Source organism: Myotis brandtii, unplaced genomic scaffold, assembly GCF_000412655.1.
Source record: "Myotis brandtii unplaced genomic scaffold, ASM41265v1 scaffold1133, whole genome shotgun sequence".
NCBI lineage: Eukaryota > Metazoa > Chordata > Mammalia > Chiroptera > Vespertilionidae > Myotis > Myotis brandtii.
Window position 1 is genome coordinate 28517 of NW_005353901.1, and position 15905 is coordinate 44421.

The window sequence follows — 15905 nt, forward strand, 5'->3', positions numbered from 1 at the left end:
CTGCCCTTCCCAGGCCTTTACCACACTATTGTCTGTGCCCATGGGCTGTGCCTATATGAATATAACTTCCCCTGTTAATCTCTCCCCACTCATCCACTCACCCCAGCCTTTCCTCTGAGATTCATCAGTCTGTTTTATGCGCCTATGTTTCTGAATCTCTTTTATTCATCAGTTTATTTTGTTCATTAGGTTCTATATATGAGTGAGATCATGTGATACTTCTCTTTCTCTCACTGGCTTGTTTGCCTCGAAGTCCCTCCATGCTATCTCAATACACTCCAGGTCCCTCCATGCTGTCTCAAAGGGCAAGAGATCCTTCTATTTTACAGCTGCATAGTATTCCATGGTGTCAATGTACCACAGCTATTTTTTATCAATTCATATACTAAAGGGCAGTTGGGCTGTTTCCAGATCTTAGAAAATTATGCTGCTATGAACAAACGGGTATATATGTTCTTTCAGATTAGTGTTTAGGGTTCCTTAGGATGTATTCCTAGAAGTGGCATCACTGGGTCAAATGGAAGTTACACTTTTAATTTTTTGAGGAAACTCCGTACTGTTTTCCACAGTGGCTGCACCAGTCTGCATTCCCAGGCATGGACTAGGACTCCCTCTTCTTCACATCCTTACCATCACTTTTCCATTGTTGATAGGTTGATGCTTCCCTTCTGACAGGTAAGATGATACCTCATTGTCATTTGAATTTGCATCTCTCTGAGAATCAGTGACTGCACCAATTTTATTGATTACAAGGGGCTTCCAGCTCTATCATTTTCATCTGATTTCGTTTGCATTGAACTGATTTCCTGCTGTGAACCCTGCAGTTGACCCTGAAGAGGTCCCAGCTGACCCTTCCCTGACTCCACACTCTCCCCCAATCCTGCTGTTCCTGCTAAGGCCACTCCACTCCTTCCTATAGCATGGCCAGCTCTTCCTCAGAAGTGGAGATCAGCGACTCTTGGCTAGTTCCTTCAGCTTCCAGGGATGTGAGCAGCTGGGCCTCCTCAGTGTATTAGGCTGACTTTCCTGAGTTGCTCCTGCACCTGGGCTTCCTACTCATCCAGACCATTAAGGAGACCCTGTCCTTGCTGTTTCTGGGCCTGAAGTCTTTGCAGATTAGCATTTGCCTTTGAAGTTCATCCTGAAGATCCTCAACCTCACCGTTCTCTGTTGAAGAGTATATCTTTCACCCACCTGGAGTGGCCCAGTTGGTGGAGCATTATCCTGTGCACTGAAAGGTTGTTGGTTTAACTCCAGGTCAGGACACACATCTGACTTGAGGGTTTAGTCTGGTTGGGGCACCTGCAGAAGGCAAATGATCAATTCTTCTCTTTCACATCCATGTTTCTCTGTCTTCCTCTCTCCACCTTCTCTCTAAGCATGTCCTCAGGTGAGAATTTTTTAAAAATAGAGCACCGTCTTTCTCCTTAAGGTCCTCCTGCACATTATTCTTGTCCCTCTTTAGGTCAATGGTGTCATTATTAAGGGCATCTAGCTCCTTAATAGCAGAGAAATCTGTAGAAAGACTGGATCCTATGATGCTCTTTTGTAAATGGGACCTGTCTGGTGGTGGAAGCATCTCAGCAGTAAAAAATTAGAAGAATAAATGAACTTTATTAATTTCTGATTGACTGAGTGAAAAGCCAAGACAAACATACCATTTGAAAGCTTCCCACAGGGTGACACAGCACCCAAAGGTAGGCTAGTCAGGTAGAAGCTAACCCTGTCTCCAGGAAGATCTCACAAACTTCCAATCCAGACACAAACTCATCCGTGTCCTCATCAGTTTCCAGGATGATGCCATCCTCTTTAGCTTTTTCTGCAGGGGATACAGCCCACGTTTTCCTCTTAGCAGGTGGCACAAGGCTGGAGGCCAGGACGACATGGGCAGTGCTTGCTCCAATGTGCCCTTTACCAAGCACATGGCACCTGCAGACTCATCTTCATGAGCTTCGCACCAGGGCCAACACCACTCAGCTCCCAAACGCTTCCAAGGGCAGCCACATGCAGCGTCGAGGTGAGTGACGCTGGTTTCCCTTTATCACAGACAGAAATCCACGTACGGGCTTAAAATGATCAAAAATGGCGCCATGTTTGGCCTTGTCTTCAGATTTTACAGCCCACAGGAGCCCCGATGCAGAGTTCTCGCTGTCCAGCAAGGGACTTCGTGTGTCCTGAAATCGTGTTGCAGAAAAGCAAGCTTTAAGCTCCTCAGAGACACCTGCAATGCATTCTGGGTACATGCACAAGGCACAGACCAATGAATAAGTCCCCTTTGCTCAGGACACCTTTGCCTTCTGGGTCAGCAAAAGCCCAAACCTTTCCCATTGTCAGATCTGGGAGCCTGATATGTTCAGGAAAGCAGCAGCATCAGCAGCCACTACCCTCAGGGATGGCCCGCACTGCCCTGTCTGCAGCATTTTCCACATGAAGGGGTCCCACTTGATGACTGTGTCAGGGAGAGCTGGGCCGGCACAGCCATGGTGCCCCCATCCTGCAGGGGAGGGGAAGGAAGGACAGTCAGGCAGAGGTGGAGTGGAGAGAAAGGGGCAGGATCATGAAAGGCAAACCCTTGCCTCCTCTCACACCCGGGGATTTCCCTTTCCTGTCCATTCCTATTGGACAGTCCCCTCCCACACACCTGCTTCTCCACAGAGAGTCCCTCTCAGGGCTGTCCTGCAAAGAGGTGGGTAGTGGGATCTGCCCTGCCCTGTGGCACCCTCTCTCCCTAAGTTAGCATCTGACTGTGATGTGCCCAGCAGAGCCCACGCCAAAGGTGAGTCTCACACTCACACCTGGACAGATGCCCACGCCCGGCTAGAATGGATTGAATCCATTTCCACACACACACAGAGGACAGGGCTCAGTGCTGACCATGGGCAGGGTCTGTTGTCAGAGAGACCCCAGTGCCCATATCCAAAGCATGTGGAGGGGCAACCCTGCTCCAAATTTCACCCTGAGTCCATTCCCCTCCCTGTGTGTGGCCACCCTGGGTCCCTCTCTTGTCCACACGGAGGTGGGAAGCTCCACACTGATGACTTCTGGCAGTGCCCAGGCACAGTAGCCACTCAAGGTTGGCCCCCATTGTCTGGGAAGCTCCACACGGATGACTTCTGGCTGCACCCAGGCAGAGTAGCCACTCAAGGTTGGCCCCTGTTATCTGTTCTGCTTCCCTCTCCATCTGGGGAACTTGCAGTTCCCTTTTGGGCATTGAGGATGGCCACATGTTTCAGGAACAGTGTGCATAGCCTTTCTCAGTATCAGGAGCAGATGGGGATTTGTACGTGTGGGTATAGGAATCATCCAATTCCTGCGGAGTTCTGAACAACACCGCTCAGGGCTCACCTCACAGGGCTTAGTCAGGTGTGGAAATAAAACAGGATGGCTCCCTCCAGGTCCCCACAGCACAGACCCCACAACCACTCTAAGGAGTTCCGTTCTTAATGATGTGCTGCATGAGAGGAAACTGAGACCCAAGAGGTTGTATATTGAGGGTGAAGGTCACACACCTAAAGGACAATGGAGGACTATTTAAATAAGAATAAGCCCAGCTGGTGTGTCTCAGTGGTTGCGTGTTAATCTATGTATGATCCAGGAGGTTGAATTTCAATTCTTAGTCAGGGCATAAGCCCAGATTTCGGGCTCAATCCCCCATATGGAGTGTGTAGGAGGCAGCCGGTCAGTGATTCTCTCTCCTCGTGGATGTTTCTATATCTCACTCACTTTCCTTCCTCTCTGAATTCCATAATTAATATATTTTTAAAATAAAAAGTAAATAAATAAATGAGATCAGTTTTGGTCCCCAAACCAGAGCAATAACACACGTATGGTCACTGACTGTGAAGACAGGGGCCCACGACGAGGAGAAGAGATCTTCCTGAGGAACAAGGAACTGAGGGGAGAGTGACTCAGAGGCGAGATCCCGCCCTGATGGGGTGGATGCTGTTGCAAGAAAGGGGAGTGACCAGGGGCTGGGATAGGAAGAGAACCACACTCTGGGGCCACAGAAGGGACCTGTTTCCTTCCCTTATTTCTCTGCATTTCCCTCAGTGCTCCTTGTCACAGGGACATCGCCCTGAGCTGCACAGTTGGAGGGTGAACATGTCCCTGTGATCTGAGCTCTGCAGGCCACAGGGACCCAAGACTTCCTGAAGCATCTCCAGGCCCGGGTGGCACTGTCCATGGTGAGGACCCCAGGGAGGTGCTGATGGACAAGCTGAGGAGGAAGGAGACCCCGTGGGGGAGGCTCAGACAGGGAAGGACGTGCCCTGGATCACCTCACATGCATGGGAGTCTCAGGAGGCACCAGGTCTATTTCCTGCTTCACCATGAAAATGAGAGCTGGGCTCCTAGAGCGAGGCTGTGCCCTCCCCTACAGGCTTCTGATGTGACAACCCTGGGCCAGGAAGTACTGGACTCCAAGTGACCACCACCCGTGTGTCTGCGTGTCAATCCCGCTGGCCCCGTGGCCTCCATCTGCTCAGCTGAGGCCACAGGGAGAAGAAGCCATGACCCCCACCCTCAGGGCCCTGCTCTGCCTCGGTGAGAAGGGAGGGGGGAGGGGACCCTGGTCTGTCAGGACCCCAGGACTCAGAAGGCTCATGGGGAAGAGGGTGCTGCTCAGGGTTCAGGGCAAATCTCTCACAGGGACTCTCTTCCAGGGCTGAGTGTGGGCCTCAGGACCCCAGTGCAGGCAGGTGAGTCTGTCCCCAGGTTTCCCAGGTCACAATCATCACAGGAGACAAGGGCCACCCTCCAGGCAGCAGGAGCAGGATCTGTCTAACAGACAGGGGGCATCTGGGACTGAGAGCTGGGACCAGGGGTGGTAATGTCCTGTGACCCAGCCTCTGATTTATTCCAGGGTCCCTCCCCAAGCCCACCCTCTGGGCTGAGCCAGGCCCTGTGATCCCCTTGTGGAGCCCCGTGAACATCTGGTGTCAGGGGATCCCAGGGGCTGAGGAGTACCATCTGGAGAAAGACCGAAGCCCAGCACCATGGAAAACACAGAAGCCACAGGAGCCCAGGGACAAGGCCAAGTTCTCCATCACACACATGACAGAGCGTGATGCAGGAGATTATCGCTGTCAGTATCGCAGCCCTGCTGGCTGGTCAGAGCACAGTGACCCCCTGGAGCTGGTGGTGACCACAGGTGAGAGGACACTCAGGGGTCCCAGCCTCAGGCCCTGCCCTCAGGAAGGGTTTCTGCTCTCAGGGTGTCTCCCTCTCACAGCCCAGCCTTGGGGGACGTGAGGGAGGTGTGAGCCCATTTAACACGCTGCCCCCTCCTCTCCTAGGATCCTACAGCAAACCCAGGCTCTCAGCCCTGCCAAGCCCTGTCGTGACCTCAGGAGGGAACGTGACCCTCCAGTGTGGCTCATGGCAGGGATTTGCCAGGTTCATTCTGACTAAGGAAGGAGATCACAGGCTCTCCTGGACCCTGGACTCACAGCCACAGCCCAGTGGGCAGTCCCAGGCTCTGTTCCCTGTGGGCCCCGTGACCCCCAGCCACAGGGAGACATTCAGATGCTATGGCTGTTACAGGAACAGCCCACAGGTGTGGTCACCACCCAGTGACCCCCTGGAGCTGCTGGTCCCAGGTGAGTCCCATTATTTCCCCATCCATGGATTGAGGCACGAGACACATTATTGGCATCTTTTCTGTAAGGGAATGCCATGTGAGAGGGCTGGGTTAGGGGATCACCGGGGCTCCTGGCCCAGAGACACAGAGAGACAGTGAGACCTGGGGGCCAGGAGAAGGGGTTTATGGGAGGAGCAGCCCCTGTCACTCATGTCTGTCTCCCCAGGTGAGTCTGGGAAGCCCTCCCTCCTGAGCCAGCAGGGCCCCATTGTGGCATCTGGACAGAACCTGACCCTCCAGTGTCGCTCTGATGTCGGCTATGACAGATTCGCTCTGCACAAGGAGGGGGGACGGGACCTCCCCCAGAGCCTTGTCCTGCAGTCCCAGGCTGGGCTCTCTCAGACCCACTTCCCCCTGGACACTGTGAGCAGCTCCCACGGGGGCAGGTACAGATGCTATGGTGGATACAACCTCTCCTCTGAGTGGTCGGCCCCCAGTGACCCCCTGGACATCCTGGTGGCAGGTGAGGGGCCAGTGGGTTCAGACAGGGACCCAGACTCTGCACAGGCCATGCTGGGGGTCTCAGGTGGGGAGACCAGTATGACAGTGCAGGGCCCCAGTGAGGGAGAGAGACAGAGAGAGGCCGGGAGTGGGAGGGGAGAGGGGGAGGCTCAGAGAAACAGAGACAGACACAGAGGAGGGTCCTCAGAGAGAGGCCTGATGACTCTCAGGTCAGAACAAGGTGGGCAGGCAGCCCTCACCCTCCCTCCTTCTCTCTAGGATGGCTGCCTGACAGACCCTCCCTCTCGGTGCAGCCAGGCCCCAGGGTGGCCTCAGGGGAGAACGTGACCCTGAGGTGTCAGTCACAGAGCCCGAGGGACACGTTCCTTCTGTCCAAGGAGGGGACAGCCAATCCTCCCTGGCATCTGAGATCAGAGCATCCAGCTCAGCAGTTCCAGGCAGAGTTCTCCATGAGTCCTGTGACCTCAGCCCACGGGGGCAGCTACAGGTGCTACAGCTCACGCAGCTCCATCCCCTTCCTGCTGTCACTCCCCAGTGAGCCCCTGGAGCTCCTCGTCTCAGGTGAGGCCCCTGACCCTGTCTGCTGAGCTGTCAGCTCAGGGTCCTGTCCCCAGAACAATCATGGGCTAAAGGGGTCTCTAGGGATGGTCAGCCAGAGGATTTCTGCCCCTCAGAGACACCCCCCCCCCGCAATCCCTCTCTTACCCTGCCCCTCACCTGGTCCAGATGGTGCCTGTGGACAGTGGGAGGGTCTCAGAGGCCACAGGGCAGATGCAGGAGGAGTTGAGAGAGGTAGAGACTCTAGGATCCACCCCAGACCCTCACCCCCTTCTGCCCTCCTTCCCAGGAACCTCTAGGACCCCAACCCCCCCCCCCCACACACACACACACCGGGCCCATGTCCACAGCTGATGAACCACTGGGTCCCATTTGCTTAGAGAAAGCACTGACCATCCCAGAGCAGTTCGGAGTCTCTTAGAGGATCTAATGCCCCCCCCCTCTCCCCCACGCCCCGGAAACTTAAGAACAGGCTTGTGTCCGAGGGGGGTGGGAGTTGGGGAGAGATTTCAGGGAACCATGGAGTTCCAGGGGCTGTAGGTTTCACCCCTCCCCCACCACACAGTCAGGCTTGCCGAGGAGTAAGTGAGGGGACAGGTAGGGAGGTCATGGCTGAGGGAGATGTGGGGCCCAGCTGGGGGAGGGGGAGCTGTTCTCTAATGGGGAGAAGACAGCCTCTCCTGTAATCCTGATCCAAGGAGGCTCTGAGGATCATGGGCTTCCCCCCACCCCATGGAGTCAGGCCCCCAGAGGGGTAAGTGAGGGGCTCTGTGGGGAGGTGGTGGGTGCCTCCATGAGGGACAGCGGCTGAGACATGCAGGGGTTCAGGCACCTGTGGAGACACTCACTTAAACTCACCCTTCCCCTGCCTGTGCCTCAGTGTCTCCAAGTGTAAAAGGAGAGGATCCTTGTCCAGAGCTTAGATTTCCTGTCGGTTCTGGCCCTGACCTCCTGGGAGAAGGGCTTCACAGGGAAGCCCCCAGATCATGATGTAATAGGGTCTGTCCCCTCCGTCTCAGTAACGGTGACACTGTACAGGGAGGGACAGGCAGGACAAGGGTCCGGGCACCCAGTCCTACCCCTCAGCTCAGGCTCAGCTCAGAGGAGGGAACAGGGTGGATCAGCCCTGGTTCAGCTCCTGGCTCTGCTGCTCCTGCTGTGGGGCTGGGCGGCCCCTTCTCTCCTCTGAGTGTCGGGTTCCTGTCTGCTCATCCCTGGTCCCATCCTGCTCACAGGCTGCTGGGAGGTGAGGTGACATGAGGGCCTCACAGAGCTCAGGAAGGCAGAGCCCAGCCCAGCCCGACCTTCCCAAGGGGGCATCAGGGCCTGCAGGGTGGAGATGGACCCCGGGGAGACTCACAGTCCACACCTCACCCTGCCCCTCAATATCCCTGCTGTTCTGGGGGCGGGCAATGAGGAAGGGCCCTCAGCTCCAGATGAGACGTGGACAGGTGCCTGCAGAGGAGGAGCCCAGAGCATGAAGCTGGTGTCCCCCTGGGAGGCATCGTGAGGACAGGACAGGGAACCCACAGTCCTGGGTTCCAGTCCCAGCCCCGCCCCGTCCAGGCTGGGTGACGTGGGGCACATGATTAACCTCTCTGATCCTCAGTGAAGAGAGTGATGGGGTCAGCAGTCCCTGGTGCATGACTGCTTTGAGGTGAGAGGAGATGAGTGACAGACCCCAGCATGTGCCTCGCACACAGTAGGTGCTCATTAGATGGCATCACTGGCTCAATCATTCGTCATGAAGGGAAGACAGGCAGCCAGGTCTTTCATGTCTGATTCCTTTCCAGGAGACGTCCCCAAACCCTCCATCTGGGCTGACCCAGGCCCCATCGTCACCAAGGGGAGCTCTGTGACCATCTGGTGTGAGGGGTCTCTGCAAGCTAGTGCCTACGTTCTGTATAAAGAGAGGGGCTCTGAGCCCTTGGAAACCAGGATCCCACAGGACTCCAGCAACAAGGCCGGTTTCCTCATTGAAGCCACAACCCCATCCCATGCAGGGCAGTACCAGTGTGCATATTACACCACTGGGGACATACTCTCAGAGCGCAGTGACCCCCTGCTCCTGGTGGTGACAGGTAAGAAAGAAACCGGGTCCCCTCCCCACTGTGGGCTCCAGGTCACAGGCAGAGGGAGTACAGTGTGGCCTCAGGGGATCTCATCCCTCACAGAACACACCTGGGGCGTGAGGGTGACGGTCCCTTTAACACAGACCCTTTCTCCTCCCTCAGGAGAGTATGGTGCACCCTCCCTCTCAGCCCAGCCAAGCCCTGTGGTGGCCTCGGGAAAGACCGTGTCCCTCTCCTGTACCTCTAACCTCACATGGGGCCCTTTCCATCTGCTGAAGGAGGGAGGGGCTGACCCGCCCCAACGCATGGAAGCAGAACCAAGGATGCATGCTGAGAAGTGGCAGGCCATCTTCCCTCTGGGCCCCGTGAGCCCCTCCCATGGGGGGACCTACAGATGCTACGGTTCTTCCAGCTCCTACCCCAACGTGTGGTCACAGCCCAGTGACCCTCTGCACATCGAGGTCACAGGTGAGGGACAGGCCTGGATGCATCCCCTTTTTTTCCCCTGGGCCCAAAATGACTGTGCTGTGTCTCCACTGAGGCCATGGGGTCATGGGGGTCAGGGGCCTCCTGCCCAGACTCTATGCATTCACCTCTGCTCAGTGTTTCTGTGCACACAGGTCTATTGTGGCTCTTTTTCGAGAATTTTCAGGCAATACTTCAATCTATAAGCTCACAATTTCACTTACATTATATTGAGTCTGAATTGAAATATAAATATTCCATTCCTATTGTCATTGGAAGGAGATGAAATCCAGACATTTGTTATGGAGAACAACTTCTTGTTTATATAAAGTCTTCTTATCACACACATTTTCAAATGAGCTTTATGAATGAACTTCAGAAGCATGTAATGGCTATTTGTAAAATTGAGTCAATGTACAGCCTACTTAGAGAATTTCACAACTAATATTGTAATTTGTGAGTAAGTGGTGTAATTCCTGTAGATTTTCTAAATGGTAGTAAGTGCACATAGGAAAGCTATTGTGTGGACATACTTATATCATGACCTGTTAGCCTCCCAAAGATTCTCTCCCTGTAGATTGTTTTTCAGTTGATCCCTCTGATATAAAATTACAAGAGGCCCGATGCACAAAATTCATGCAAGAGTAGGCCTTCCTCTGGCCACCAGCAAGCACCCGGGACCCGGGCCCTCCCAGCCCCGGCTTCGTTGGGAAGGTCATCAGGAAGGACGTCTGGCCTAATTAGCATATTATGCTTTTATTATTATAAATAATACCCAGCAGTCAAAGAAAAGGTCACTTCTTTATTCCCAATGGCATAACTATTTTTCTCACTCCACGTCAATTAGGATGGAATGATGGACCAAAATGGCCCACAGCTTCCCCTCCGGAAAACAGCTTAATTTACACCCAATGTTATGTCAAGGCAAATCCATTTACAAATTTGCATTTTATATTGAAAGCACTATTGGCCGCTCTGTTGCAATCTGTTCTTCTCTTTCATTAAGTTTTACTAGGAATGCTCTCTTTGCCTGACAGATGCACATCCCTCCATAATTATCTTTTCTCTGACCTTTAACCACATGACACACATTACAAAGGCTTCTTGGTGTCACCATTTGGATATTAACCCAACTGAGTGACGCTGATCGTCCATGAGCATTTTCTGAGTTGTGGAGCTGATGTTTAGTTATTGCATGGATCACTGTACTGAGGAGAGGTCAATAATTTTGTTTATATCTCAGGTTTTATATCAAAATAGGGTAACATTTACATGATTTCCTACTTTGGTGCTCACTCAATAATGAAATTAGGGGGGATTTTCTCTGTGACTTAAAGTTTGAGCCAGAAGTGTTGTCGTCCTTGGTTACGACCTCTGTTGTACTTTGAGATAAAGCAAAAGCTCACACCATTAGCATCCATATGCCCACATTTCCCATTTGGTAAATATATCCACCACTGTAGGTATTCACTTGCATAATTGTAGATTAAAGGAGTTAAACCCTAGCTGGTTTAGCTCACAGGATAGAGAGCATTGGCCTATGGACTGAAAGGTCACAGGTTCTATTTTCACCAAGGGCACATGCCCGGATTGCAGGCTCAGTCCCCATAGGGGTATGCAGGAGGCAGCCAATCAATGATTCTCTCTCATCATTGATGTTTCTGTCTATCTCCCCTTCTCCCTTCCTCTGATATCAATAAAAATATCCTATATAATAGAAGCCTAATATGCAAATTGACCAAACGGCGGAATGACCTGAGGAACCACCGTCGCTATGATGCGCACTGACCACCAGGAGGCAGATGCTAAATGCAGGAGATGCCCCTAGGCCACAAGCCACAGGCCGGGCAAGAGAGGTGTCAGTGGGGGCTCCCTTATCGCCCCACCAGTCGATCCACAGATCGGCCCGGATCGCTAACCCAGGCCTAGGGACCCTACCTGTGCACAAATTTTGTGCCCTAGGCCTCTAGTATTTAATAAATAAATAAATAAATAAATAAATAAATGAGTAAATAGAAGAACCAATAGATGAACAATTTCCAATGAGGATGAAAATGCGGATCCCAGGGAGGAATGGCCTGGGCAGGGCGGGGTGAAGGAGACCCAGCCCAGACTTTCACCCCTTCATGCTCCTGTGATTCAGGAGCCCCTGACACCACACCCTCCTCCATGGACCCTGGGTCCCCAGCTGTTGAGAATGTGTGATCTCTCAGCTGTAGGGGAATAAGCTCATGGGGTCTTGAGTCTCAGCCTGAACCACAGAACACCCAGCTCTTAGTTATTTCTGAATTTTGATCATATCTTCTCTTATCCTCAGTTCTCAGGGACAGCTCTTACAAGGTGACTCAGAGCAGGTGCAGAGTTCAGACATCACTGGGATGCTGATGGGGAGGTGGGAGCCCAGGGAAGTCACCAGAATCCCGGAGGTTTGGGTCTGCCCTGACCTCTGAGACTTCTTTACCCACAATTCTTATTTTCCCATCCTCAAGACTACACAGTGGAGAATCTCATCCGGATGGGCGTGGCTGGCTTGGTCCTGGTGGTCCTCGGGGTGTTGCTATTTCTGGCTCGAAACGACACCAGAAGGACCCTCCATGCAGCCAGGATGTGAACACAGAGGGAACAATGCACCGTTCTGAGTGGGGGAGCCTTGGAGCCCATCTGATGACCCCAAGAGGTGCTGAAAGAGAATATGGACCATAATTGGGCAAACTGTCTTCTGAGAACGTGCAGGGGAGAAGACGTGGGTTCAGGAGAATGTGGGCCATGTCCCTGTAGAGGACACCCCCTCCATCCACCTGGGTTGCTCTCCCTTCCTCCCTGTCCTCACTGACTCTCCCTCATTGCCCTTCTGTTCTCACCCTGTGTGTGAGGGTCCATCCCACCTGGCTGGTTTGGATTCACATCTATATACCCCTTCATGCTGGGCCACATCCATCCCCCCAAAAATGTGGTATCTTTATAACCCTGGGATTGTATTTTATTTTACTTCATTTTTACTTTTTTAACTATGTTTTTTTGATTTTAGAGAGAGACGAAGGGAGAGGGATAGACAATAGAAACATAGAGGAGAAAAAAACATCAGCTGCCTCCTGCACTCCCCCTTTTGAGGATGGAGCCCGCCACGCAGACATGTGCCCTGACTGGGATTTGATCCAGTGACCTCCTGACTCATATGTCAATGTTCAACCACTGAGCCACACTGGCTGGGCTGTGGCATTAATTCTAAACCAAGAAGAACTTAGTAAAAAAAAATAGTCCTGATACCTGCTCCACGTGGTCCAGCCCATTGCACATCTCCACCCTCCTACAACCTCTATGCGGCTTCTTCTTTGTATCCTTACCTGGTACCTTCATTCACCCAGATTCCAGGTGGTTCTGGATGCTGGTTGCTCTGTAGTTTAGTTGTGATTTCACTGTGGTCATGGGAGGATTTCAGTACTTCCTTTACTTCCTCTGCTATCTTGAGCAGAAGTCCTAATATTTTGATAATAAATAAGTAATTTTGGATTGATGACATCATTTTATTTAAGTAATGCATGAGGTTCATTTTAAGTAGCTTTTTAAAAATTTTCCAGACCGGTTTTAAATTGATTCAGATTTATTTGTTTTATACATTTATATCAATCAGCTTGGAGGTCACACATACCTTTCATATAGGAATAGTTACCACCATTGTTAATGTTGATAAATGGGTCTGTGGGCCAATCATTAGCTGCAACTACAACCTTCCACCTGGAGCGATAGGGTCACTGTGCCTCAGTGTTTGTACCAAACGGTCCCTGCTGATGCCGGCTGCACTGAAAGACTCAACAACAGACATGACCACAGCATCAGGAGAAAATTGCCTGAGAAAGCTGTCCAATGTACATGGATCTGAACCCTTGAAGGACCACCTCCAAATAGACCAATTTCCCCAAAAGGATCGGCCTTGTAAGGATCACTGCCAATAAAAATATCAAACTGGAAAAAAATCCAAGTCTGTACCTGCACCTGGATCTGCCAGGAACCTTGATGCTACAGTCACTGGGTCTTCCTCATTGGAGTGTCTGTCACTGTAGGATTCAGGATAAACTTGCTCTGGGCAGCTGCATCGCCAATCCCTTCTCAGGAGCCACCACTCCCCACACCTGCCTTCCCCACACTAATGTTTGTGATCCTGAGCTGTGCATATATGTATATAACACACCCGGTTAATTTCTTCTCATCAACCCAGCCACCTCCTCCTTCCCTGGAGATTCCAGTCTGTTCCATACTTCCATGTCTCTGGATCTGTTTTATCCTTCAGTTTACATTATTCCTTAGAATCCACACACAAATGAGATCATGTGATACTTACCTTTCTCTAACTGGCTTATTTCACTTAGCATAATACTCTCCAGGGCCCTCCGTGCTGACTCAAAGGGTAAGAAATCCTTCTTTTCTACAGCTGCATAGCATTCCATGGTGTAAATGTACCAGCTTTTTTACTCACTCATCTACTGATGGGCCTTGGGCTGTTTCCAGATCTTAGCTATTGTGAATTGGGCTTTTATGAACATGGGAGTGTATATGTTCTTTCTGATTGCTGTTTCTGGGTTCTTAGAATATACTCCACACCGTTTTCCATAATGGCTTCATCAGTCTGCGTTCCCACCAGCAGTGCACCGGGGTTCCCTTTTCTCCACATCCTCATGGACAATTGCCGTTTGTTGATTTGTTGACAATTAACATTCTGACAGGTGAGATGATACCTCACTGTTTTTTATTTTGCATCTCTCCGATGATCAGTGACTGCAACAATTTCATTGATTACTATGGGTTTCCAGCTCTTTCCGTCCGTTTCCTTTTCATCCATTTGCATTCAACTGATTTCCTGCTATGAACTATGCAGGAGCTACTGAGGAGGTCCAAGGTGGCCCTTCCCTGACTCCACACTCCACCCCAATCCTTCTGTTCCTGCTGTAGGCCACTCCACTCTTCCCCAGCTTGGCCAGCTCTTCCTTAGAAGTGCAGATCTGCGACTCTTCACTAGTTTCTTCAGTGTCCAGGGATGTGACCAGCTGGGCCACCTCAGTGCATTTACCTCTGACCCCCCAAGTTGCTCCTGCAGTTGGGCTTCTGACTCATCCAACCCAATAAGAAGACCCTGTCCTTTCTGTTCCTGGGCCTGTAGTTTTGCAGATTAGCATTTGCCCTTTGAAGTTCATCCTGAAGACCCTGAATCTCACCATTCTCTGTCGAAAAATATATCTTTCCCCCACCTGGAGTGGCCCAGTTAGTTGAGCATTATCCTGTGCACCAAAAGGTTGCTGGTTCAATAGCAGGTCAGGAAACACAACTGGGTTGTGGATTCAATCCCTGGTCAGGGTACATGCAGAAGACAACTGATCAATGCTTCTGTTTCACATCCATGTTTCTCTGTCTCCCTCTCTCTAACCATGTCCTCCGATAAGAATTTTTTTAAAAAAATAGAGTACCTTTTTTCTCCTTAAGGTTCTGTTGCACATTATTCATTTCCCTCTTTAGGTCAACGGTGTCAATAATAAGGGCATCTAGCTCCTTAATAGCAGATAAATCTGTAGGAGGACTGGATAGTATGATGCTCTTTTCCTAAACGTGCCCTTTCTGATGGTGGAAACATCTCAGGAGTAAAAATGTGAAGAGGATCAATGCCCTTCATTAACTTCTGATTGACTGAGTGAAAAGCCAAGGCAAACATATCCTTTGAAAGCTTCCCACCGGGTCACATAGCACCCAAATGTAGGCTAGTCAGGTAGAAGCTAACCCTGTCTCCAGGAAGATCTCACAAACTTCCAATCCAGACACAAACTCATCCATGTCCTTATCAGTTTCTAGGAAGATGTCATCCTCTTCAGCTTTTTCTGCAGGGGATACAACCCACGTTTTCCTCTTAGCAGGTGGCACAAGGCTGGAGGCCAGGACATGGGCACAGGTGCTTGCTCCAATGTGCCCTTTACCAAGCACATGGCACCTGAAGACTCATCTCCGTGAGCATCACACCAGGGCCAACACCACTCAGCTCCCAAACGCTTCCAAGGGCAGCCACAGGCAGCTTCTACATTACCGATGCTGGTTTCCCTTTATACCGACAAAAATCCAAGTACGGGGTTTAAAAAAATAAAAATGGCACCATATCTGGCCTTGTCTTCAGATTTTACAGCCCACGAACCCAGATGCAGAGGTCGCGCTGCCCAGCAAGGCACTATGGGTGTGGTGAAGTCTTGGTGGAGGAACAGTCTGGTTCAAGTTCCTCAGAGACACCTGCAATGGATTCTGGGTACATGCACAAGACACAGAACAATGAACAATTCCCGTTTGCTCAGGACAACTTTGCCTTCTGGGTCAGCAAAATCCCAAACCTTTCCCATTGTCAGATCTGGGAGCCTGATATGTTCAGGAAAGCAGCAGCACCAGCAGCCAGTACACTCAGGGATGGCCCGCACCACCCTCTCTGTAGCATTTTCCACATGAAGGGGTCCCACTTGATAACTGTGTCAGGGAGAGCTGGGCCGGCAGCCATGATGCCCCCATCCTGCAAGGGGAGGGGAAGGAAGGACAGGCAGGCAGGGGCGGGGCGGGAAGGAAGGGGAGGGTGCATGGAAGGCAAGCCCTTCCCTCCTCTCACCCCCTGGGATTTCCCTTTCCTGTCCATTCCTATTGGACGGTCCCCTCCCACACACCTGCTTCTCCACAGAGAGTCTCTCCCA

At 51.6% G+C, this 15905-nt stretch overlaps 1 protein-coding gene and 1 pseudogene across 1 annotated transcript in view; one reads left to right on the forward strand and one right to left on the reverse strand.

The window, feature by feature from the left end:
- The window catches only part of LOC102258466 (leukocyte immunoglobulin-like receptor subfamily A member 4), a 40382-nt gene extending 28466 nt beyond the window's left edge, over positions 1-11916 (forward strand). Inside the window, 5 exon segments of the mRNA XM_014547760.1 lie at positions 5805-6101; positions 6359-6661; positions 8452-8739; positions 8893-9198; positions 11685-11916. Of these exon segments, the coding sequence (XP_014403246.1) occupies positions 5805-6101; positions 6359-6661; positions 8452-8739; positions 8893-9198; positions 11685-11806 (1316 nt within the window). The 3' untranslated portion in view covers positions 11807-11916.
- Positions 11917-13028: 1112 nt separating this feature from the next.
- Positions 13029-15729, reverse strand: LOC102259640 (annotated as a pseudogene).
- Between the last annotated feature and the right edge of the window lie 176 nt (positions 15730-15905).